The sequence below is a fragment of the Ochotona princeps genome, chromosome 3, assembly GCF_030435755.1.
Source record: "Ochotona princeps isolate mOchPri1 chromosome 3, mOchPri1.hap1, whole genome shotgun sequence".
Classification (NCBI taxonomy): Eukaryota; Metazoa; Chordata; class Mammalia; order Lagomorpha; family Ochotonidae; genus Ochotona; species Ochotona princeps.
Genome location: NC_080834.1, coordinates 87,321,641 through 87,345,147, shown reverse-complemented (window position 1 = coordinate 87,345,147; position 23,507 = coordinate 87,321,641). Strand labels below are relative to the sequence as shown.

The 23,507-nt window shown below is 44.1% G+C and overlaps 2 protein-coding genes across 4 annotated transcripts in view; one reads left to right on the top strand and one right to left on the bottom strand.

Moving 5' to 3' along the window:
- Positions 1–23,507, top strand: part of HSPBAP1 (HSPB1 associated protein 1) — a 70,303-nt gene that overhangs the window by 34,069 nt on the left and 12,727 nt on the right. The window contains exons 4-8 of one of the 3 annotated variants that reach the window (XM_058661978.1): positions 2,759–2,895; positions 5,450–5,621; positions 9,630–9,713; positions 11,932–12,042; positions 12,151–12,451. In XM_058661978.1, coding sequence (XP_058517961.1) covers positions 2,759–2,895; positions 5,450–5,621; positions 9,630–9,713; positions 11,932–12,042; positions 12,151–12,451 — 805 coding nt within the window. Of the gene's footprint in view, positions 1–2,758; positions 2,896–5,449; positions 5,622–9,629; positions 9,714–11,931; positions 12,043–12,150; positions 12,831–23,507 lie in introns of those variants that run through there. The other 2 variants (XM_004578267.4, XM_058661977.1) reach the window with 2 other exon arrangements.
- PARP14 (poly(ADP-ribose) polymerase family member 14) overlaps positions 20,019–23,507 on the bottom strand; it is a 49,079-nt gene continuing 45,590 nt past the window's right edge. The window contains exons 16-17 of the mRNA XM_004577846.3: positions 20,689–20,863; positions 20,019–20,335 (exon numbers count right to left, since the gene is read on the bottom strand). Of these exons, the coding sequence (XP_004577903.2) occupies positions 20,046–20,335; positions 20,689–20,863 (465 nt within the window). The 3' untranslated portion in view covers positions 20,019–20,045. The remainder of the gene's footprint in view (positions 20,336–20,688; positions 20,864–23,507) is intronic.

Below are 23,507 nucleotides of genomic sequence, written 5' to 3'. Positions count from 1 at the left end.
TGAATATAGAACAGATGTTAGAGTGATTGTGTAAGTGTATTTATTCCCCCTGGTCTTAGCATTTCTCATTTGATATTTCTTTGGTCTTTAGAGCCCTTCAGAGACTGTTCTGACTTAAATCCTTGGCTTCACTATAGCTAGATTTTCTGTGTATTTAAGTTCATCAAAAATTCATCAATCTTGATACGGGATTCTTAGGTCCACTAGTTTTCACTTTCATCTTCTACTTGAATTTTCTGTTAATTCTGTTCTTCGACAAATTACATTCAGCAGCTGATAAATATGTAATACAAGGGTACTTTATGTGTTGTATGAAAAGTAGAGTTAAAACTTAAGGGTATTTTTGTGTAAGAAATCTTGAAATTCATGCATAATTTTTTATAATACACGATTTCACGAATTATTTGAAGACTGCTCATATTCAAACACACTGGTAAAATGTGGAATGTTAATATTTGTGTATATGTGGATAAATACTAGTGACTACACTGCTATATTGGAAATATTGAGATATATCTATTAGCTTTAAAGATGGCCTAAGATTATGATTTTGGCACTTAGCTAATTTCCATGTGTGGCCAATAAAATTAATCATACATTATATCATTTACTGTGAAGATTTCCCTTTCTACTTTGCAAGAAAGGTGTGAATCTGTAACAGTACCACATAGAATTTCTTTTGTCTCTACTCATTAGTAAAAATGACATTTTTTTTACCTTATCCAGTTTTCAGTAAGGATCACTGGAGTGGCAGTGGATGATGGGTTGAATTCTTGGGTTCCTGTCACTTATGAGAGTTCCAAGCTCTTGGCATTGGCCTGGCCCAGCCCTGACTGTTACAGGAATGTGGGGAGGGAGCCAGGAAATACACAACTGATTGTATATATATCTCCCTCCAGACCTGCTTCTCTGTCACTCTCCCTCTGAAATAAATAAATCTTTAAAAAAGAAAGAATAAACATGTGTTAAAATGGATTTTCCCCCAGGAACAACCCTCAGCCACTTTATGTTGAGTTTCAGGTACCTCCTGAGTACGTGGATGGAGCCTTGTTAAGTCTCCAGAATGCAGAAACACAAAATGCAGTAGATTAAAGTGTGGGATTTTTTTTATGTTTACCACAATAAGAGTGTGTTTGGTAATGATTAAAGGGGTCTGAGGGCTGCCAATACTTTCTGGTGAGGCATATTAGAATGTCAGAATGTGAGTGTTGGGGCCAGTGTTACGGTCCAGTGCGTTAAGCCTGTGACACCTGTGGACGCCTGCTTCCCATTTGAGCACCCCTTTGAGTCCCACTTCCCATCTAGCTCCATGCTAATGCCCCTGAGAAAGCAGCGGAACATGGCCTAGTGCTAGCGCCTCTCCACCAACATGGGAAACTCAGAAGAAGCTTCTGACTCCCAGTCCTGGCCTGACCCAGTCCTCGCCATTGATGCCACTTGAAAGTGAACCAGTGTATGGAAGATCTCTGTGTGTGTGTGTGTGTGTGTGTGTAACTCTGCCTATAAAATAAATACGTTTGTTTTTGTTTTTTGTTTGTTTGTTTTTTAGAAAAAGAAGAATATAGCTGTTTATCTGGCCCCATCTTTGGGTGGAGAGTGAATTACCTCTTTTCTGATTATGTGCCTAAGATAATTTTCCTACAAAAAAAAAAAAAAAGACTCAAGTACTTGCTGTTATATACTGTTAACTTAAAGGGCTTTTCCTAAAAAAGGAACTGGCGCTGTAGCATGCTGGCATCCCATATGGATGCCTGAAATTTGAGTCCTGGCTAGTACACTTCCAATACAGCTCCCTGCTGATGTATTTGGGAAAGCAGCAGAAGATGGCCCAAGTGCTTGGGTCCTGCACTGATGTGGGAGAACTGGCTGAAGCTCTTGGCTGCTGATTTCAGCCTGGCTCAGCCAAGCCCAGCCCAGCCCTGGCCACTGTGGCTATGTGTGAAGTGAACCTGGTGTATGGAAAATCGATCAATCTTTTTCACTTTTTTTCATTCTTTCTCTTTTTGTAACTATTTCAAACAAATAAATAAACTCACACATACAAGGGAGGAAATCATACATCTAGGACACAAACCAACACCTATATGAGATGCCAGCATTGCACCTTAACCCACAGAGCCACAACACTGACCCTGTAACTAGCATTTTAACAACTAGGCCAAACAGTGGTGCTTTGGAATCGGTCGTTTTAAATAGGTACCCCAGTCCAGGAGAGGGCTTTATTAAATGTAATCATTGCAGTACACAGAATTACTGAGCTGCTTCTGCCTCTGAGTAGCTGCACTGCTCGGAGGGAATATGGCCTTGTGACTTCTCAAGATGGCAGATCCAGAGATCTTAAAATAGCACTCACTGAGCCCACAGTGCCTGAGACACCCCCCCCCCCCCGATGCCTGCACAGTCATGTCTGGTATTTGTTGTCTGTCTCCAGCCTGTGTAAAGTGTAAGCTCCATCTGGGTGGGCTTTTTCGTCTGTTTTGTTCATTGATTCATCCCAAGCTTCTAGAACAGTTCCTGGCACATTTCAAGTAGGCAGTAAATATTTGGTGAATGACTACTATTACTGAGCCTATTTGAATGTGTTAGTGGTTAAAAGAATTTCTTGGACCACTTTGGAAACTTTACCTCCTCCATCTGTAACTTGTTCTATAAGAGAAAATCCCCAGTACCCAGAAGCAGATGTTCAAGTGGAAATGTTCAACACTGCCACATGGCAGAGTCGGTTGGTTCTTGATGGACTCACTCTGTTTTGAAACAGGAGGTGATGTGGTCCGACTTTGGGTTTCCTGGAAGAAATGGACAGGAAAGTACCTTGTGGATTGGCTCACTGGGAGCCCACACACCCTGCCATCTCGACTCCTATGGTTGCAATTTAGTATTCCAGGTACAAGGAAGGTAATGTGAATGCACACCTGGAGGGGGTGTAAGGGAAAAACTGGGAGGGGAGAGAGCACGGCCCTGCCCGCAGCCTGTGTCCTCACAGCCCTGCCTTCTGACCAGGAGCCCCTTAGCTGCTGGTTCTGTTGACTCCTTTGTGATGAGAGGGCAGCCATGGAAGTGGTGGTTTCCTTGTGAATCTCAGTTATGGCCAAGATCATCTCCAGAAAGCTAATCCTGCAGCAGGAGGATTCCAGCTCCAGTTCAACAAGAGAGCTCTCTGCCTAGCTATTTTTATACAAAATATACATTTAGGGGCCAGCGTTATGGCATTAGTGGGTCAAGCCGCTACCTGTAATGCTGGCATACCATGTGGATGTCAGTTCAGATGCTCGCTGTTCCATTTATGGGGCAAATAGCACTGTGGCCGCTCCCTTGGGGAAGCACTGCTGCAGTGCAGGGAGGGGGCAGGGCAGCTCTGGACTACAGCTGACCATGAGACTCGGGATTGGCTCTGGCACTGATTCTCTCGGCCACCACCCTGAAAATGAAATTAGACTGACAAGCTCTTCGGAGTCCCTCTAAATCTAAAATATTAATACACTGAGCTAATGCAGAACTGTCTTGGGGTGAAAAATTACTAATCACTAATGTTGCAAGCTTTTGTTACTGTACCAGGTAAAACTCTTTTTCTCCTAGTCATGCTTGAACAGCCTAGCCAACAGTTCATGCATTCTTGCCAAGCAGGGATGCGGTTTTCTTGGCCAAGCTACAGTTTCACAGGTTGGGATGGGATGGTACCTCATCTAAGATGGAGCCCAGCTCAACATGGTATCCCTAATGTCAGACCTGTTATTTCTGGAACCACTTCTGAACCACCTCCAAGCCAGGTATCATGGGATAGAGCAGCTTGAATTTCCCACTGCTTTGAGATGAGGCAAACAAGTTTTGACCTTGCATTATGTTTAAGGTAAAGCCATATAAATTGAAAGACTGCTTTCTAGTCCCAGAATGAGTGTTTAAAAGTTGAAGCATTTCACTAGTCCTTTCAAGCCTTCACATCTCCAAGAGAATGAGGCTTTAGTGTAAATTTCTTAGTTTGAAAACAGCAGGTCCTGATTCTCAGTTCAGAAAGAACTTGGCATTTCGCATAACTGCAGAGGGCCACGGAGGGCTTGGGGGCTCTTGTTCTCAGAGGAAGGGGTGTTTTGCTTTTGTTTCTCTAGCTCTCTCTTTTTTCTTTCCCATTTTTGTTTATTTATTTGAAAGGCAGGGCAGCAGAGCAAAGGAAATGGAGACAAGAGGGAGGGAGAGGTGTGTTTTCCAGAAGCAATTTTACTCCCTAAATGCCCACAAGAGCCAGGGCTGGGCCAGGCTGAAGCCAGAAGTAGGATCCCGGTCTTCTACAAGGCTGGAAGGGACCCCAGAACTTGTCTGTCCTCTGCTGCCTTGCAGGGTGTGTCTCAGCAGGAAACTGGAATGTTAATAGACCAGGGACCTGGACCCAGGCTCTTCTGATCCAGGATGTGCGCCTGCCAAGTGGTGCCAAACCTCTGTGCATCTATGAATTTCTGTCTGTATCTTTTTTTTTTAAGATTTATTTATTTCTATTGGAAAGACAGATTTACAGGGAGAAGGAGAGACAGGGAAAAATCTTCCATCTGCTGGTTCACTCTCCAAATGACCACAGTGACTAGAGCTGAGCCAATCTAGAGCCAGAGGCAGAAGCTTCTTCCAAGCTTCCCATGTAGGTTCAGGGTCCCAAGTCCTTGGGTTTACCCCCCGCCACTTTCCCAGGCCACAGCAGAGTATCAGATCAAAAGTGGAACAGCTGGGATGTGAACCAGTGCCCATATGGGATGCTGGTGCTTGTAGGTGGAGGATTAGCCTGTTGAGCCGCCATGCTGCCCCTGTTTGTATCTGTTCTTATACATTGCTCATTTTGCCTCATATATTCTTCCTTTATTATGAAGCATATTGTATCTAGTGTTTTATGAGTTGAGATCTATTACCTCCATTAAAGATAAAAAAATAAGCGATTGGATTTTCTCCTTTTGAAAATTCATGTTGCTTTTAGTTACATGGCATTATTTGGGGTTGGTTGGTTGGTTGGTTGGCTGGTTGGTTTGGAAGGCAGAGTGAGCAATCAAGAGATCAAGTTGCCTCTGTTGGTTCATGCCCCAAATGACTACAACAGTTAGGATTGGGTTAGGTCAAAAGGCTGGGAGCCTGAAACTTCACCTGGGTCTCCCTTGTGAGTGGCAGGGATGCAGGCACTTGCCATCATCTGTTACCTCCCAGGACGCATTAGTGGGGAGCTGGATCAGAAGTGGAGCAGCTGGGACTGGAACCAGGCTCTCCCATATTTGATACAGAGCATCCCAGGCACTACAGTACCAGCTCTGTTAATGCATTTCTACTGTTTAATGGATTGACCACTGATGGCACCTGCATTCACTTCTGCATTGAATTTAAATAAGTAAAAACAGAACAGCCACTTAGCTGCTGCTGCATTCACATGTCGTCTCAAGTGCAGGATACTAACTGGTATCCTCTTCTCATTTTTACTCAGGAAAAGATGGCATCTCTTCCCTCCTGAAGATACTCCTTTCCTTTATCCAACAAGAATCCCTTATGAAGAATCCAGTGTGTTCAGCAAGGTCAATGTCGTCAACCCGGATTTAAACCGTTTTCCTCAGTTCCAGAAAGCCCAAAGACATGTGGTTACACTGAGCCCAGGACAGGTAATAGGGCTTTCAAACATGGATGCCCCGACAGCTGTGGCTCACTTGCCTTCCGTGCCATGGAGCCCCTCATGGCCCTCTTCATGAGGATGGTTTCTTTCCTGGCTGGAGGTTTCAGACACACACCTCTCTTTTCACAGGTCCCTGCTGGGAAATGGGAGGAGGGAACATGGGCAGATGGGCTTTGGAGAAGCAAATGAGCCCACAAGCCATTTTCATTCAAGTTAAGACAGAGTGTCGGAACACCTCTGGAACATTGCTTCTTGGTTGCCATTTGTTCAACTGCAGTGCTGGCTGGAGTGCATCAGGGTAGTGGCCAACACAGCAGAAGGAACTAAGGATGGTTTACTTTTAAGCAAGAATGGATGTGACTGTCATAATTAATGTTTCTGACACATTGACAGGAGTGTTGTCCATTTTCCACAGTGGCTATACCATTTTTTATATGCCCACCAGCAATGTATGAGTTTGTTCACATTCTTCCAACACTTGTCATTTTGCTTTTTTTTTTCATTTTTTGAATTATTATTTTCATTTTATGATACAGTTCCATAGACCCTGGGATTTCCCCTATCCCCTCCCCACAAGTCCTCTCCCCAAATCCCCTCCCCAAAAGCCCTCCACCCATACACTGAGTCCCCATACACTGAGTTCTCCCATACCATTGAAACAGCATAGTCCTCATAAACAGTCATAAGTCTATCATTACAGGCATGGACAATGGCAAAGTCCAGTATCCCATTGTTAAGACACATCCAACAGTTTCACTGGGAGCCCATCCTTGATCCAAAAGTAGGGATGCGCTCTGCACCATATCCTCGCATCTGGACATGTCAGTCTCAACTACACAATCACTATAAATCCCTCCCAGGTGAAAAGCCACAACAAAATCAACAACAAGAAGAAAAACAGAAATTTACAATGTCATGAGGTTAAACAACATGTCACTATTCTAAATATGATAGTCTCCATTACACAGCTACTATACATCCCCTTAAATGAAAACCCACAAAGCAAAATCAACAACAGGAAGAAAAAAAAGAAATTTTCAATGCCATGAAGTTTAATAACATGTTACTGAATGACTAATATGTCGCTGAAGAAATGAAAAAGAAAATCAAGAACCTTCTTGGGCCTGGTGCTGTGGCCTAGCAGCTAAAGTCCTCGCCTTGAATGCCTCGGGATCCCATATGGGCGCCGGTTCTAATCCCGGCAACTCCACTTCCCATCCAGCTCCCTGCTTGTGGCCTGGGAAAGCAGTTGAGGACGGCCCAATGCATTGGGACACTGCACCCGCATGGGAGACCCAGAAGAGGTTCCAGGTTCCCAGCTTTGGATCGGCATAGCATTGGCCGTTGCGCTCACTTGGGGAGTGAATCATCGAATGGAAGATCTTCCTCTCTGTCTCTCCTCTCTGTATATCTGACTTTGTAATAAAAATAAAATAAACCTTTTTTAAAAAAAAAAAAAGAACCTTCTTGAAAAAAATGATGCTACTGTATGTTCTATGAATCATTAAAGAATTTAATGAGAAAAAGAACTGTTTTGAAGAAATGAAACTAAAAACAAAGACATCAAAATCCATGAGATATAGTTTCCTCTGGTTTCTGGTTTAAGAGAGAGTTTACACTTGCTCTTATGCACTGGTTCACTCCCCAAATGCCTTCAACAGCTGGGATAGGCTAAGAGTGAAGCCAGGAGCCACTAACTCAACCCAGGTCTCCCTGCATGGCAGGAACTCAGTCACTTGAATCATCCCCTTCCTAATGTCCTCTAGCCAGGATCCATTACATTAGTAGGAAGCAGAATTTAGGAGCCAGAGACAAGTAGGACATCCTGATGTGTCTTCTGAAAAATAAAAAAAAAAATTATTTAAAATGCAGATTTTTACTTAGAAGGAGAGACAGAGAAGAGGTTCACCATTCGCTGGTTCACTCACAAAGTGACCACAGTGGCCAAAACTGAGCCAATCTGAAGCCGGGAATCAGGAGCTTCTTCCTGGCTTTCCATTTGAGTGCAATGGTGCAATGCCTTGGATCATCCTCTGCTGCTTTCCCAGGCCATAAGCAGGGAGCTAGGTTGGAAGTGGAGCAGCCAGGACTCAAACCAGTGCCCATATGGGTTGCTAGTGCCTGTAGGCAAAGGATTAGCCTCCTGTGCCACCATGTCAGCCCAAAGTGTCTTAATCACCAGGCCAAATGCCTGCCCCTACTGTTCTTTTTTATCCTCACCCTTGTAACCATTGAAATTGGAGGTGTATTGGTTGCAAGTGGTTTTCTTTTCTGTCACTACTAACCCAGTGTGAATGAGAGGTTTTATCTATTCTATCAGTTTGTTTTTGTCTCCTGTCTAATCTTTAATTCTGTTCTTTTTCATACCACTTTACTGAAGCTATGGTTGGATATTCATGAACTTTCTAATGACTTAATCTAGTGGCCATGTTAGTGCCCCATTCTCCCGAAAGGAATTTTCTTCCACTCCCAGACCTGCCTGGATCAGAACTAAGTGCCAGGCTGTTGCTAACTATGAGGCCAGAGGCTTCATCTCATCTCCAAATCGGCTGCACTCACTTATATAGGAAATCTTCTGAATCTGGATACCTGCCTTTGCCCATTTCTTGTCTTTGGTCTGCCTTCCTGTTTAGATAGTAACACTCAGTGATTGGATCATTGCAAGGATCACTCTGAGTGCCCCTACTTTAAGCATCCCCTGTTTGGTTCCTCTGAGACTTCCAATTTCCACAGGAAGAAGTCTCCCGCTGCTTTCTCTGCAGTGGTGAGACTGACCTACTTGATATCGTTCAACAGCCTCATCTCAGTTGCCTCTCCCTCCTTTCCCAGGAGTCTCTAAGTTGCTCCTGACCTAGTTCATGCCCACTTTGTTACCCCCAAAATTGGCAAGCATCCCATGTCTACTCATTTACCACTTTTCCACATTTTACCTTCTCACTGGCTAGAGTTCGAACTGGGAAGGGGGACAGAAACCATGTCTTAGATTTTTAGCAATGCCCTTTCTTGGAATATACACATACAACTACTTTCTGGTGGAAATAAAGAAAAAGTAGGACCTCAGAATCCTGCACTGAGATCTAGATGCTGAGGGGGCCTGGTATTAAGGAGAGCAGAGAAGCAAGCTTATGCTTGGAAAAAGATAAATTTGTCAGTAAGAAAGGTGTAGAGGCCAACACAGGGGTGTAGCACACTAATCTTCCACTCTGGTATTGGCATCCCATATGGATACCAGTGCATGTCTGACTGCTACACTTTCGATCCAACTCTCTGCCTATGGCCTGGGAAAGCAGAAGATGGCTCAAGTCCTTGGGCCCCTTCAACCACATGGGAAACCTGGAAGAAGCCCCAGTATCCCAGCTTCAGATCTGCTCAGGTGTGGCTGTTGCAGCTATTTGGGAAGTGAACCAGTAGATGAAAGACCTCTCTGTGTCTCTCTCTCTTTCTCCCTTCTCTGTATAAAATCTGTGTTTAAAATTTAAAAAAAAATAAATAATTTTAAAAAATATTTTTAAAAAGGAGAAAAGGAGTGTGAAATTTTTTTTTGCTTTCCTTTTTTTTTTTTTTTCTTTTTTAAAAGAACGTTTTTTCTCTCTTTCAAACAATAACTAAGAGAGACAGAGACAGATTTCTTCCATTTACTGGTTCACTCTGAAAATAGCCACAAAAAGCAGATTTGGACCAGGCTGAGCCAAAGCTAGGACCCTGGAGCTCCATCCAGGTCTCCTACTTGGTTGCTAGAGGCCCAATCACTTGGGCCATCAGGGAGCTGTGTTGGAAGTAGAGAAGCCTGGACTTAAACCATGTGGGATGCCAGTGTCCCTGATGACAGCCTGCCACACACAGTCCCAGCCCCTTTGCTTGTGTTTTCTTTAGCTGTAGTATGGTGAGTTCATTTGTATTCTTTGTTTTCCTGGCAGCTTCAATGACGCTCCAATTCTGACAGAAGCATGAAATGTCCTGTTCTTGAGATAACCAGTTTTTTTGTTTTGGTTTTCAGGTTCTGTTTGTTCCTAGACACTGGTGGCATTATGTGGAATCCATTGATCCTGTCACTGTCAGTATAAACTCATGGATTGAGCTGGTACATTTTCCTTTTTTTCTTTTTTTTTAATCAGTGTAGTCTCTACCTTGAAGGTTTACAGAGTGTTCCTGTACAGCTTGTAAAGCAGTCCAGTATTACTTTGTTTTGCTGTACTGTAATTCCATGTTCTAGCCTCTGTTGATGGATGGATGTGCAAGTCGGAAATGGCAATGTTAGTGATGAGTAACTCCCTTTGTGTTAAGAACACATGATAGGCCCTGATGCTGGCATGCAGGGTCTTCTCCCTTGGTCACTGCTGTTAGGAAAATTGTGTGGAGTTTGGCTGGATCTGCCATATGTGTTCCAGGTACCAGTCCACCTCCTGCCATCTGGGCTGGATATGTCTGCTTCTTGGTCAGGGTCCTCCTCCCTAATTGCAGAATGTTCACTCTCGGCTGGTCCGTCTCCTCAAGGCAGTCATTCAGTGCAAGTTTTCTGCCTCATCCCTGCCAGTGGCCTTTCGCTCTAGTGTGCTGGGCTTGCTTACTAACTGCCTGCTCTATTAGACAAGTACAATAGCTGCCCATTTTGCTCAAGTCTGTCTCTTCAGCCCAAGGCCTTAATTGCATCTGAGCTCTCGCTGGCCAGCAGCTTGGATTGCACCTGCACCCTGTACCAGCAGTCCTCCCAGGCACTGTAAGGCTCCAGCTTGGTTTCTAATTTTTATCATTTCAGTTTACTCTTTCTGTGAATATAATGTTAAGGAAGTAAAAGTGCTTATATTTATATGTATGTATGTAAATACATCCTTACATTCTTATTTATGTCTTCTTACATAGAAAATAATAAATGATATAGTGTTATGTATTTCACTCTTTTTTATCAGTATCTTGAATTTGACTATATAATAGTAGAATCTGTATTTTTTTTCCCAATAGCAGCATACTACTCCATGAGATGGGAACTCTGCTGTTAGTCCCTAGTGCCCATGTGGATGGATGTTTTGGTTGTTCCTAGTCTGCCGCCATCACAAGCAGTGTCAGTGACTAACCTTGTGCATATGTTGTTTTGTTTTTGATAAGGTCATCTTTGGAGTCATTCTTGAAAATGAGTACATGTATGTTTAGCTTTCTTAGATCTTGCCTAATCCGACTTTATTGTCACTATATGGCCCTTCCTGCTTGATTGTCACTGAATTGTTTAGCATGTGCATTAATAGTAGTTGAGTGTGCTTGTTTCTTCAAGGACCTCACCAGCAAAATGAGTTATTGAACTTCATTGTTTTGGGGTTTCGAGTCATAGAAAGATTATTCTCTTTTCTGTGCCTTAAGGTATTCGCTTATATGTATTTCCTCGTAGTCTTTGGGTTGCTTATGATGTTTTGTTTGTATTTAGGCCTTTGTTGGAAGGTTTTCATTGTGTACGGTATGAGAGTGGTATTGCTGATCTATAGAGGGTACTTTGCTCAGGTTTAGAGACAATGCCAACATACTTTCCATGGCTGTGTCCGAGTGGACTTCCATCATTAGATTGCAAGTCTGACTTCATGAGTTTCTTTGTTTTCCATTTCCTGGGAGGTTAAGTATATTCACATATATTTATTAGTCAAGTGATTCTCTTTTCCAAAATGCTTGTCTTAATTTATTTTGTTCATCAAAAAATTAATTCATTTGTCTTATAGATTTGTACAGGTTATTTATATAATCTGATGTTAATCTCTATTAAATGATATATTTTACAGACTTTTTTTCCTTTGTGGTATTTTTTGTGAACAGAGCTTGTTGATTTGAGTGTGATTTATCACTCAAACTGTAGCTTATTCTGATTTATATTTTAGAAGATCATGAATGTTTGGATGGCTAGTCACCTCATTCTTAGAGCCAAGTGTACTTGTTATAAATCTCCTCCCATCTCTCATATGACTTGTTTGTCACACTCTGTAGGAATTATTCCTTAGTATATAGTACTTTTTCCAGAAACTTTAAGCATATCAAAGAATGGGAAAGATTGGGGGGAAAGTCACAAGACTTACGTCTTCCAAAATCTGAAGTTGCATACCCAAATTTGACTGGTAAAATATTCGATAGCTCTTCTAGATGGCAGGAGTTAGTGAATGCATTACACTTGTGGGTGTGCCAATAGCATACTCATCCCTTCAGCAACAAAGCTTACATTGATGTGAGATAACAGAACATTAAGTTCAAGATACTCTGTTCTCTGCGTTAAGCTGTGAGACACAGAGGCAAATTGTTCAAATGCGTTTCTTTTCTCCACCTAGGAGGATGACCATCTCGCTCGGGTGGAGGAAGCCATCACCCGCATGCTGGTGTGTGCCCTGAAAACTGCAGAGAACCCACACAATCCCAGGGCTTGGCTAAACCCCACTGAGGTAGGCGGCAGCACTTAGTTCCCTGTGTTGTTGACCCTAACCAGGACATTTGTCTTCCAATTGAATGAAATGTGTGTAGCCATTCTAAAGAGTCTACTTTTTCCTTAGGCTGAGGAAATATCCCACGAAGTCAATTGTCACTACCTCAATGGAGCTGTGTGTGCCTTCTTGGAGCATTACAGGACATCCAAGGCCACAGAAGTCCAAGCGCTCAGAGCCAACAGGGAGCACAGGAAAAAGGAGGAATTACACGTGGGCAGCCGCACAGAGAGAGACCAAACACGTAGCCTGAATGTGAACAAGCACAGAGCAGCAAAGCAAAAGGCAGCAGACCCTCTTGGGCCTGATCTGGTCCTTGTCACAGTGATGTCTGAAGAACCATCTTCAGAAAGGGAAGGCTTGTTTGAAGGTGATGGTAAAGGCTTTGTTGACAAAGATGGAGGGCACTCTGGGCAATTGCATTGTACCAAGAGGGAACAGATGATGAATCAGAGTGAGAATGTATCTGTGGACCAAATTGCTTCCAATAGTCCTATGACCCCTTCTCCAAAACTGATTTCTACAGATGACTTGCTGGACTGCCTAGTGAATCCACAAGTAACCAGAATGGTAGCACAACTTTTAATACAAGGGAAAAGTTTGTGATTCTATTGGATGACATTTTAAATAATATTTTTAAATGTATTTTTTAAAAATAGGGTGGTTTTCAAATAAAAGAGTTAAGTGTCAATTTGCACTTGTTTGTAAATGTACTTCTTCCCTAATTGAATTCAAGTGTACTGCCACTTGCTCCCACGCACTGAGCTCTTGGGTCAAGCTGGCGCCTTCTTGTTGGCCCGCCTTCTTCCCTCAGTGCCTTTGCCTTTCCTCCCCACTTCCAGCCTTTCAGCCCAGCTCAAGCATAAACCCCAAGTGTTGCCAGCAAGAAGTAACCACCAGCCTCAACCAGCCTCTATAAAAACAGCCTGCTGCTTGTTTTTATAGATGAAGAATTATGGGAACAGAGCTAGGACATCTGTTCATATACTGTCTGTGGTGGCTTTGGGATTACACTGCAGAGTTGAGTCGTGACACAGGCTGTATGGCTCAGAAAGTCCCAGACATTCAGTTCCTAGGCTCATGAATCCATTAGATTTGAGGTAATCTCCCTCCGACACCTGCAGAATCCTCCCAGGCTAGCCCCTCTCACCCAGAGAAATGTGTAAGGGGTTCAGTAGGCAGCCTCCCTAGAGAAGGAACTGAGTCAGCCAGGAACACCAAAGAAACTGCCAAAAGCTGCAAGAAACTGACTTCTGAAACAGTGAGGTAAGGCCTCACTTAGTGAAACTGGTCCTGTTCTCATTACATTTGTAAGAAGATCTGAGTGTAAATATTTCCATGACTGTACATGAATTCAGACCTTAGAAAAGCTTAGTGACCTCTGCATAGCCATACATTAAACAGACACACAATGGGAAAGATACACAAGGTCTCATTTTTGGTGCCAGCCTCCTGTTTTCACACAGAAGGTCTCCATAATCCGAAGGAAGTATATGTGCCATGGGGTGGGGAGGAGAGAGGGTGCTGTGATGAGAGCAGGCCCAGGACTAGAGGGCCCCTAAAAGGAGCCCTTCTGAGGCTCTCACCACCACTGGGCTGTGCCCTAGCTGCTCACTCACCTGAGACAGGACACTCAAGCACACAACAATCCAGGAAACAGCTGTGTTGCTATAGAAAAGCAGCGGAGACAGTAACACTCAGTCCCCAAAGCCAACACTTCCCAGGGCAGATGGCGCTTCATCAACATACTTACTACTTGATGAGGGACCCCAACAAGCAACCTGAATCAGGTTGTATACTTAAGGGGCCACTTGACAGGCTGGGCTACAGCCCTGAGGGACACCCTGTCTCTGAGAGGATGGGAATGAAATCCAGGACATCGCATTCCGAGCACATCTGATGATGATTCCTGAAAAGTGGGTCAGTCCAGGGCCAACAAGAAAACCATCCTGCGCTGACCATTATATATTTAACCTATTCATTTGGTTATTGTCTATCTCTCTCAACCAGAGCATTCTATGAATATGGAATTTTTATTACTGCTGCATTCACAGAGCCTCAATTATTGTCTAGTATATGATAGAATTCATTAAATAGTAACAAAGCAAGGGATAAATAAAAGAGACCTTGCTGGCAATCAATACTCCTTCAAGTACACTGGGGCAGAGGATGTTATATCCAAAAGTAAGAGGTCTGCTGGTCTTACAAGGTGTACAGATTCCTATAGTGAAAATAGGAATACCTTTTCCTTCAGGTGTTTTATTTGTTATATTGGAACCAATTCTTGAGTCACACACTCAGTTGACCGGGAGAGGTCACCATGAGATAGAATGGAATAAGAATAAACAAAATCACTCAAGTAGTCCAAGTTGTATATGGACAATTCCAGTGAATTCCACGTGTAAGGAATATTTTGTAAAATTTCAAAAGAAAATATCACGGTCAGTATATTTCACAAAACTTTCTCACTCTGTGTATAGGTGGGACTTGGTACAGAAGTAGCTTCTTCAGAGAAATGTGAAAGCCATCCTGAGTTTTTCATTCAATTGAAGACAACAGTCTTTGACATGTAGTGACCTGGAGGAAAGTTGACATGAATGTAAATGGATTTGCAAGCATAACTGGTGATGGGAGATAAGATTCTGATGCAGCAAGACATTTTGGCTCTTGGCAAAGGAGGGACTATGAGACAGAACAGAGAACTGTGAAAGAGGGACAAGCTGCCCACAGCATGGGTGTGGACTGGATCTAGGGAGTGCCAAACTGGGCTAGATTCCAGCACCCAGTGGTACTGGTGAGAGCCAGGGTGAATGTAGAATGGACTGAGATAGATCTCAGCTCCTGTTGAACCACGTGAGAGCTATGTCTGGGCATGGTCCAGGTGTGGCTGGGCTGTAACACCCAGTAGTAACAACTGGATAGGGAATGGACTGATTGGGCAAAAACACTGTTCCTGCTATGACAAGAGGTAGACAAAGAACCTTTTCCAAGGACCCACCAGTGTGTACAAGATCTGCCACTGGGAGGAGACCTGATAGAGGAGTTTGGTAAACTCCTTTGTCAGGACGCAGGACCTGCAGGTAAGCACAAGACCCAAAGCAAGGAACAGCCCAAACCAGGCCAGGTTACAATACCTGCTGGCATCATGTGGGTCAGGCCAGGTTACAGTACCTGCTGGCATCGTGTGGGCCAGGCCAGGCCAGTTCATAATAGCCACTAGCATGTCTGAGAACCAGGATGGGGTGCAGGAATAGCCAGGTCAGGCTGCAACACCAGTCAGTTCACATTGGGGCCAGGACAGTGGCTTGGCTGGGCCAGGCTAGGCTGCAGCACCCACCAGCAGGAGCTGGAACTAGGGGCAGGCTGGACCAAGCCAGGCTGTAGCACCCACCAGTGGATGCTGAGGTAAGAAGCGCCATGCCAGTCTGGGGTGGTGGATCTGTGAACCCTGTGGGTGGGGGGTCCGGTGGAGCCTAGGTCATCTGGCCCAGAACCTTCAGCCCACCTGTGAAATAGGTCCTGGATCCATGAGCCCCAGGGGGTTCAGTGGGGCCTGGGTCACCTTGAGCCCAGGTCCTTGAGCCCGCCTGCATGGTGGATGCTAGATCTGTGAACCCTAGATGCAAGGAGTATAGCAGGACTCAGGTCATCTAACCCAGGTTTCAGCCTGCCTCTAAGGTGGATGATGGATCCATGAGCCCAGGGGTGGGGCAACTGGTAGGTCATCTAACCCAGGTCCTTGGGCCTGCCAATGTGATGGGTGTTGGACTCTGAGCCCCAGGGATAAGGGGTCTGGCAGGTTCTGGGTTCCCTGGCTCAGGTCCTTGGGGCTGCCTGCAAGGTGGGTGCTGGATCTGTGAGCCCCGGGTGCGGCAGGTCCAGTGGGGCCCGGGTCACCTGACCCAGGTCCTTGGGCCCACTTGCACAGTGGGTGTTGGGTACATGAGCCCCAGTAGTAGTAGGGGATCTGGCAGGGCCTGGATTGTTTGGGCTGTGTCATTGAGGTGGATGCTGGATTCATGAGCCCCGGGGGTGGAGGGGTTTCTGGCGGATACCAGGTCTCCTGACCTGGGTCACTAGGCCTGCCTGTGTGGTGGCTGTTGAAGCCTTGAGTCCCAGGGTCAAAGGGTCTGGTGAGTCTCGGGTTCTGAGTCCACCTGAAAGGTGGGTGCTGGATCCATGAGCTTCAGGGCTGGGGGGTCCAGTGAGGCTCAGGTTACGTGGTCCAGGTCTTTGGGCTTGCCTGCATGATGGATGCTAAGTCTATGAGCCTCAGGGACAGGGGATCCAATGGAGCCTGGGTCACCTGGCCCGGGTCCATGGGCTTACCTGTGGGTACTGGTCATCCTCAGTGTAGAGGACGGAGTGGTGGATGGTAGGCCTTGGTGCACATAGAGGATATGGTAGCCCATTGAGGCCTGCAGAGAACATCTGGTACCATAGCAGAGAATGAAGATTAAAACACATTGAACAACTCCCCCAGCCAAATGATGACAGCAAATATCTGAGTGAATGGAGACTCTAAGGTCAACCGTGTTAGCCAGTGGACATTGGAACGCCTTCATCCGCAAGATGAAGATCAGCAAGATCAACAGCATTTCAGAACTGTCACATCCACCTGGGCAGAATCCTCGGAACATGTGCCATATTGGGACCCTGGGTTGATACCAGGTGGTTGTTCCCCATCCCTGGGTACTAGAGGGTTGGGAAACTGGGTACAGCTTCTCCCCTTTTCTTCCCCCACCCCCCAGAAATGGGAACAGGAAATAGAAAATTTGGAAACAGTGATCACACCCACTTGTCCCTAACCCTGGATCCTTCCCTCCCTAATCAACTATGTAAACATTATCTAAAATTTAAAAATTAAGTTTAAGAAAAAATAGGGGGAGGCTGTCAATACCAGGGGAGCTGGGCCTGCCTCATCCTGCATTTCCCAGGCCAGCAAGCCTAAGTACATGAAGCCAATCACTGAAGAGATACTTTGACTTTCCAAGGCCCAAAGGAGTTAAAGAATACAAGCTCAGCCTCATGCGCATCCATTTATCTCAAAACCAGAAACAAAAGTGTAATCCACCCTTGATTGTATTCCTCTTTAAGTCCATGAAATTGCAAAGGGTCACGTGTGATGTTTTTGGAAGAGACCCACAAAGGCCAGGTGCCTGGCAACCATAGAGTCCTCATGTGGCTCTGGGTACCAGGCTGTCAGAAGCCTGTCACGTGCCAGTAAAAAATGGAATTCTTGGGCATCCATGCAGCACCTCACAGGCTGACTCCTTTGGAAAGGGACCAAGACCTTGAGTTCACCAAACACCTTAGTATGACCCCAATGCAAAGGGCACTGAAGGCTTTCTGGTCCTAGAGGAAACCACCAAGATCTATCCAAGCTCAACATGGGTCAGTTTACCCTTCGGATTTGCTAAACTATCCCTATCCTGTTTCCCTTTCTGATTTTTCAAATGCACAGTAGGAGTTTGATGCTGCATGCTTTATTGTGAGCTTCCAAGACTGCTTTTCATTTTTATCAGCAGTGGCATGTGTCTATCATTCAGCTCCCCCCATATTTGCCCTTTACGATAAAAACATCTACCAAGTGACATTGCTCAAGTATTTTGAAAAGGAGAAAATGACATGTTTGACATATTTCTTTAGACTGAGCATAACTGTAACATTTCCTAACATTATTCTTCGTTGCAACACACACTCTGACGTTTAACTTTGCCCTGAGTTGAGCACACTGCTGGAGAACAAAAGCAAATGAGAGGTGTTATTTTCTATTCATTTTCTTACACTCACTCTCAATATCAGCATCTGGGAAACCACTCCCAAGCAATAAAAAGTGTTTGCCCATCCACTTAAAATAGAAAGAGCGAGGGAGAGAAAGAACAGCCAAAGGGATTTCAAGACCCTGTGCTAATAATGAAAGTAATGACTGTGTCCCCTCAACAAATACTGCTCCCAGTAGCTGCGACCCCTAGCGTCTGTATGAGTCATCTGCCTTGGCTCTGTCAGCCTTTTGGGTCCAGAAAACCTTAGCTGAAGGGACGACTGCAAGGCAAACCAAAGCCAGAAGGAAAAACAACTGGCAATATGGGGACATTTCACAGACTGAGGTATTCCTGAATTAGTGCTGCTAATCTAGAGGTCTCGGCAGCATTGGGGAGAGCCACAGGCCCCATAATTTACAAGGGTCAAAATCCAGTGCCAATTGGGAACATTTCTGTCTGTGCAACCCCAGGCAAGCTAGATGAGCAGGTTTCCCCTGTGCATGTTTCCTCCACTTTAACATACAGGTGGAACTCTTACCTCACAGGTGTGCTGGGGGCAGGGGTGAGGTGGAGATGGGCACCAACACTGCAGGCAAATGCACCTGTTCCACTACCTGTTATAATTTAGGTGTTCAATAAATAATGTTGGCATTTGAAATGTACTTAGAGTCTATGGCCATACCACCCTGAACATACCCGATCTTGTCTGAAATATACTTGGGGGTTAGCAAATGAGCAATAATGGTTGCCTAATTCTTTTGGTGATTTACACAGATACCTTTACAATCATCCAAAGCTAGATTGCCAAAATATGCTACTTAGTACCCTTAGGGCACATTTACTCTTAGCATGATAAGAAGGTTTCACACTGAAGATGTAGCAGGCACTGTTCCATTGTCGGTGGAGCAGAGTGAAGAGCAATAAATAGACATCCTAAGAAGATGGTTTGGATTCAACGTTAAAAAGGCCTTCCTAGCAGGTGGTGTACTGTACTGCTCTGTCAGAGACACATCACCTCGCGCACAGGCTCAGTCCCAGCTAGCTCTGTGTGGTGCAAGCTGCTAAGAGCATGCTGCACCCCCAGAGCTCCAGCACACAGACATGCTGCATGCAAGTCACGGGTCAGGGTAGGAGGCATGAGTCATGCTCTGGATAGGGGTCTGAGTTTTCTCGTTTCCTAAAAAAAAAAAGATTTATTTTTATTGGAAAGGCAGAGTTACAGAAAGAGGAGAGAAATCTTTTGTCCACTGGCTCACTCCACAAATGGTCACAATGGCAGGAGTTGGACCAGTTAGAAGCCAGGAGCCCGGAGCTGCCTCTGGGTTTTCCACACGGGCACAGGGGCCCACAAGCACTTGGACCATCTTTCGTTGTTTTCCCAGGCACAACAGCAGGGAGCTGGATCAGCAGTGGAGCAGATGGTACTTGAAATGGTGTTCATATGGGATATCAGCTTCACAGAGGCTAAGCCTGCTACACCTCAACGCCAGCCCCAGCGTTTTCATTCTTAAGAAGCACACATTTGGAGCTCCACTGTACATTGGGCACTAGACCTCCTCCTTAGCCACAATGAAGGTGGTGGCAACCCACTTGGTGACACTATGCTTCTCCCAGCCCTGTGGTATCCTGACCTGACAGCCGCCATCCCCACACATCTGATATCCTGCATTATGAACCCAGAGCTGTTCCAAATTCACAGAGAAGCTGAGGGAGGTCTGATCTCAGTACCAAAGAACAAAGGAGAATCCTTTAATCTTTGGAAGTGCTGCTCAGCGGCAGGGGAGGGGAGCTGAAACTTGTTGGACAACTAGACAACATGTGCGTGAATAATGTTGTTTTTTAAAGATTTGTTTATTTTTTTTATTTGAAAGGCAGATTTACAGAGGAAAGGAGAGGCAAGAGACAGATCTTCCATCCACTGGTTCACACCTCAAATGGTCACAACGGCTAGAGCTGAGCCAGTCCAAAGCCAGGAGCCAGATGCTTCTTCCAGATCTCCAAGTGGGTGCAGGATCCCAAGGCTTTGGACTATCCTCTGCTGCTTTTGCAGGCCATCAGCAAGGTACTGGATGGGAAGTGGAGCAGCCAGGACACAAACTAGTGCCCATATGGGGTCCTGCCGCATGCAAGGTGAGGATTTAGCCACCAGGCAACCTTGCCAGGCCCAAATAATGTCTTTGAGAAAGGAATTCCAAGATGTTACCGCTTAAATGTTATGAGGTACTCTGGATATGCCTGGTAGTCATAAAACACCACATACAGGCTTGGATTTTTCACATTATCAGTAACAGTGTCGTAGAGGTCAGTGACATTTTGAGGGCTCTTTGGAGGAGGCACGAGGTATGAGGATTGTCCAAGGGTAGAGACCCCGGTAAGTACTCGCACGTAGTACATGTGCTTCCGCCCCTGTGCGTCTGGTCTGGAGTATGTATCATTGGCGGAGTAGTAGGCATTGACGGCAAAATAGGTTCCCTTTCCATATGCCGTAGCTGTGCAGAGAAAAGAACATTCCTCAGAATTCCAAAAAATAAAAGACCAAAAAAAAAAAAAAAAAAAAAAAAAAAGGAGAGAGAATTCCAGTTGAGTGTACAATTGAGTATATTGGTCCAATACATCAAAGAATATTTCGAAAGTTCTGTTTATAAAGTATTTTATATTTTTTATATTTTTTAACTCAGTGCTTCCACTCACAGGCGCAGTCAGTCCCCGTGAAAATGAAATACAGTGACTTGACCCTGAACTTGGCCTGTAGCTGCCTACCAGCCACAGGAGAATACAATCAATGCCCACTCTCTGGACTGACTCCCGTTCCTGGGAACAGCCAGACCCCTTGCTTCCTTACCATTCTTCCCAGCATAGCTGCGGTTAAAGCCATTCGCATTGACATGTGGCACGGAGTCGACATCTGTCCCATGGAACAGGCGCTTCTCATTGTCTATCTGGCCATTCTTAGCATCCATGGTTTTTTTCTTTGCCTGGTAACTGTTCCAGAGATCTGTATTCTGTATCCTCTCAATCTGCAAATTCATAAAGAAAAATAGTCTGCCAGGGCCAAGAGCACTTGCCAAGATACAGCAAAGGAAATAGGATTGCTATCTTTTCATAAATAAAAAATGACAGTAAACAGTAAATTCCATGTCGGGTGGCAGCTTTCTGCATTCAGACATATTTCAGGTTTAATGTTTCATGAAAACAGGCACTGGGATAAATGTTTGCTGTCTTTAACATCCTTGATGCACTGCATGAAGCAATATTTAAAATGTTAAATGTTTGCTATATGAGCTCTGCCAACCCAGCGTGGTGACTCATGTTTCATACGTGCTCCTGGATAACTGCGCCTGTCAATGTCTTTGTCCCATTTTCTCCCATCGCCTCTTATCATCTCAGTCTTTCCAGGATATTGGTTAACCTTACTGTGTTCTAACAAAGAGACTTTCTTTTTAAATGGAAATTAATATCCGACCCAGCTGGCGCATGACTCTCAACAGAAAGGTGTCTCCATGCTTTGATTCCACTCTTTGCACAGTGACTAGGGCCGTGATACAGATTGTTGGGATCCTAAGTTGTAAATAAGCTTGTAAAACTCCCCCTAATTAACAACAGTGGCAGCTTCATAAGGTTGTCCTGAGAGGACAGAAGGCTGCATTCCATATTGTCAGAATCTGTTTTCATTCTAGTAACTTCTATGGCCTGCCTTAATCTGGTTCTTTATATCCCTGCTTCCCATGTCCCGGTTCTGGGTTTTCTGTTTTTAGTTAACATGCGCTTCGCCCTCTATCTGCAAGTCTTCATATTAGCATCTATCTTATCAATCTGATTCATGATTTAAAAGTTATTTTTCCATTGTTAATTCTTTACCTACAGTTAAGTTTCTGGTATTCAACCTGCTTATATCCATTTCAATTTCATGTGCTGAAAATTTTGTTTTACTCGTTTTAAAGTCCTTCATCATTTTTTTTCTTAGAGTTCAAATTTCTTTTCAATTTTGTAATCTTGCTAAATTTTGAAAGGTTGCTTCCTATTCTTTTGTAATTTAATAACCACATGAAGGGAAGAATTACTTCAAGCAATTTTTATTACAATAACCTGATTCCATATTCCTCGTGGGATAAATTCTAACATTGAAAGGCAATGTAAATAAATTTTAAGATAAACTTTTAAATACATTTAAAAACTGAATTCTCTCCCAGATAATGATTAGAAGACCTGGTAAATCCAGGTGGGAATCAACCCCTGAGGGAAGCATGGAAACACAAAGACGGACGAACAGTGAGAGAGAAGGGCAAATGTAAATGACAACAGTGTAAATAACATGCTTAATAGGATTTTAATATACACAGAATTAAAATACCTGTAAAAAGTGCAGAAGTCAAGAAAGGGTAAACAGAATTTAAAATATTCAAAGTTTCCTGGGATATGCTAAGTATGATAGTTTACATTAGAGTTAAGTCAAGATGCATATTGTATTCTACTATCCCAATGTAACCAAGACGAGTTGTAATAAATGCAGAACCAACAAACAACAGGTAAAAATGGAGTGAAAAGAGCAAAAATAAAAGAAAAATGAAGATTAACCTGCTGTACTTAAACCCAAACACATAGCAAGTGCAGTGAAACAGATGTTCTCCAAATGAAAGATAAATGAAAAACAAAACCTTACCACTGCTAAAAGATCCACCATAAGTATATAACTTAAGTATATAACAATAAAAGGTTAAAAGTAAAAGAATGAGGGCCCACATAATAGTTCAACTGGTTAATCCTTCACCTATAAGTGCAGGCATCCCAACTGGACACCGGTTCTTGTCCTGGCTGCTCCATTTCCCATCCAGCTCCCTGCGTTTGGTCTGGGAAAGCAGTGGAGGACAGCCAAAGCCTTGGGATCCTGCATCCACATGGGAGACCTAGAAAAAGCTCCTGGCTTCAGATTGGCTCAGCTCTGGCCATTGCAGTCATTTGGGAAGTGAACCAGTGGACAGAAGATCTTTCTCTCCTCTTTGTAAAAATGTACTTTTTCAACAAATATAAATAAATCTTTAAAAGAGAGAAAAGAATGAAACAGATATAATCTCTAACAATAATCAAAGAAGGCAACATAGCTACTTTAATGCGCCTAATGATTTTCGTACCATAATTTGGAAACAACTTTATGTATACTATAGGAAAATGTAAATAAATTAATATGCACTGTTATTGGGGACCCAATCTTCTACTGTACAGGAAAAGAGCTATAACTATAAAATAAGTTAAGAGAAATCTATCACGGCAAACTTTAATTGAAAACATGAACTTGAGCTCATGATTTTCCTAGTTCTCACCATGAAAAGGTGTTGAAGGAACAAAGCTTTAGTAGCAGTAAGCATTCAGCATACAACACTTGGCCTTCCACTACCATTGCCTGCTAGAAGAAATCAGAGCAGGAGTGTTTGCCCTAGCCATCAAGACACTTACATCCCATCCTGGGGTCCAGCCCTCAGCTCTGGTTCCAACTTTATGCGAACATAGACTCTGAGCAGCAGCGATCATGGCTTAAGTGGTTGGGTCGCTGAAGTTCGCAGCGGAGAGCCAGACTGAGTTCCTGGCTTCCCACTTTCAGGCATTTGGAGTGTGAATCAATAGAGGAGAGCGCTCTAGTTCTAGCACTCATTCGCGCTCTGTATC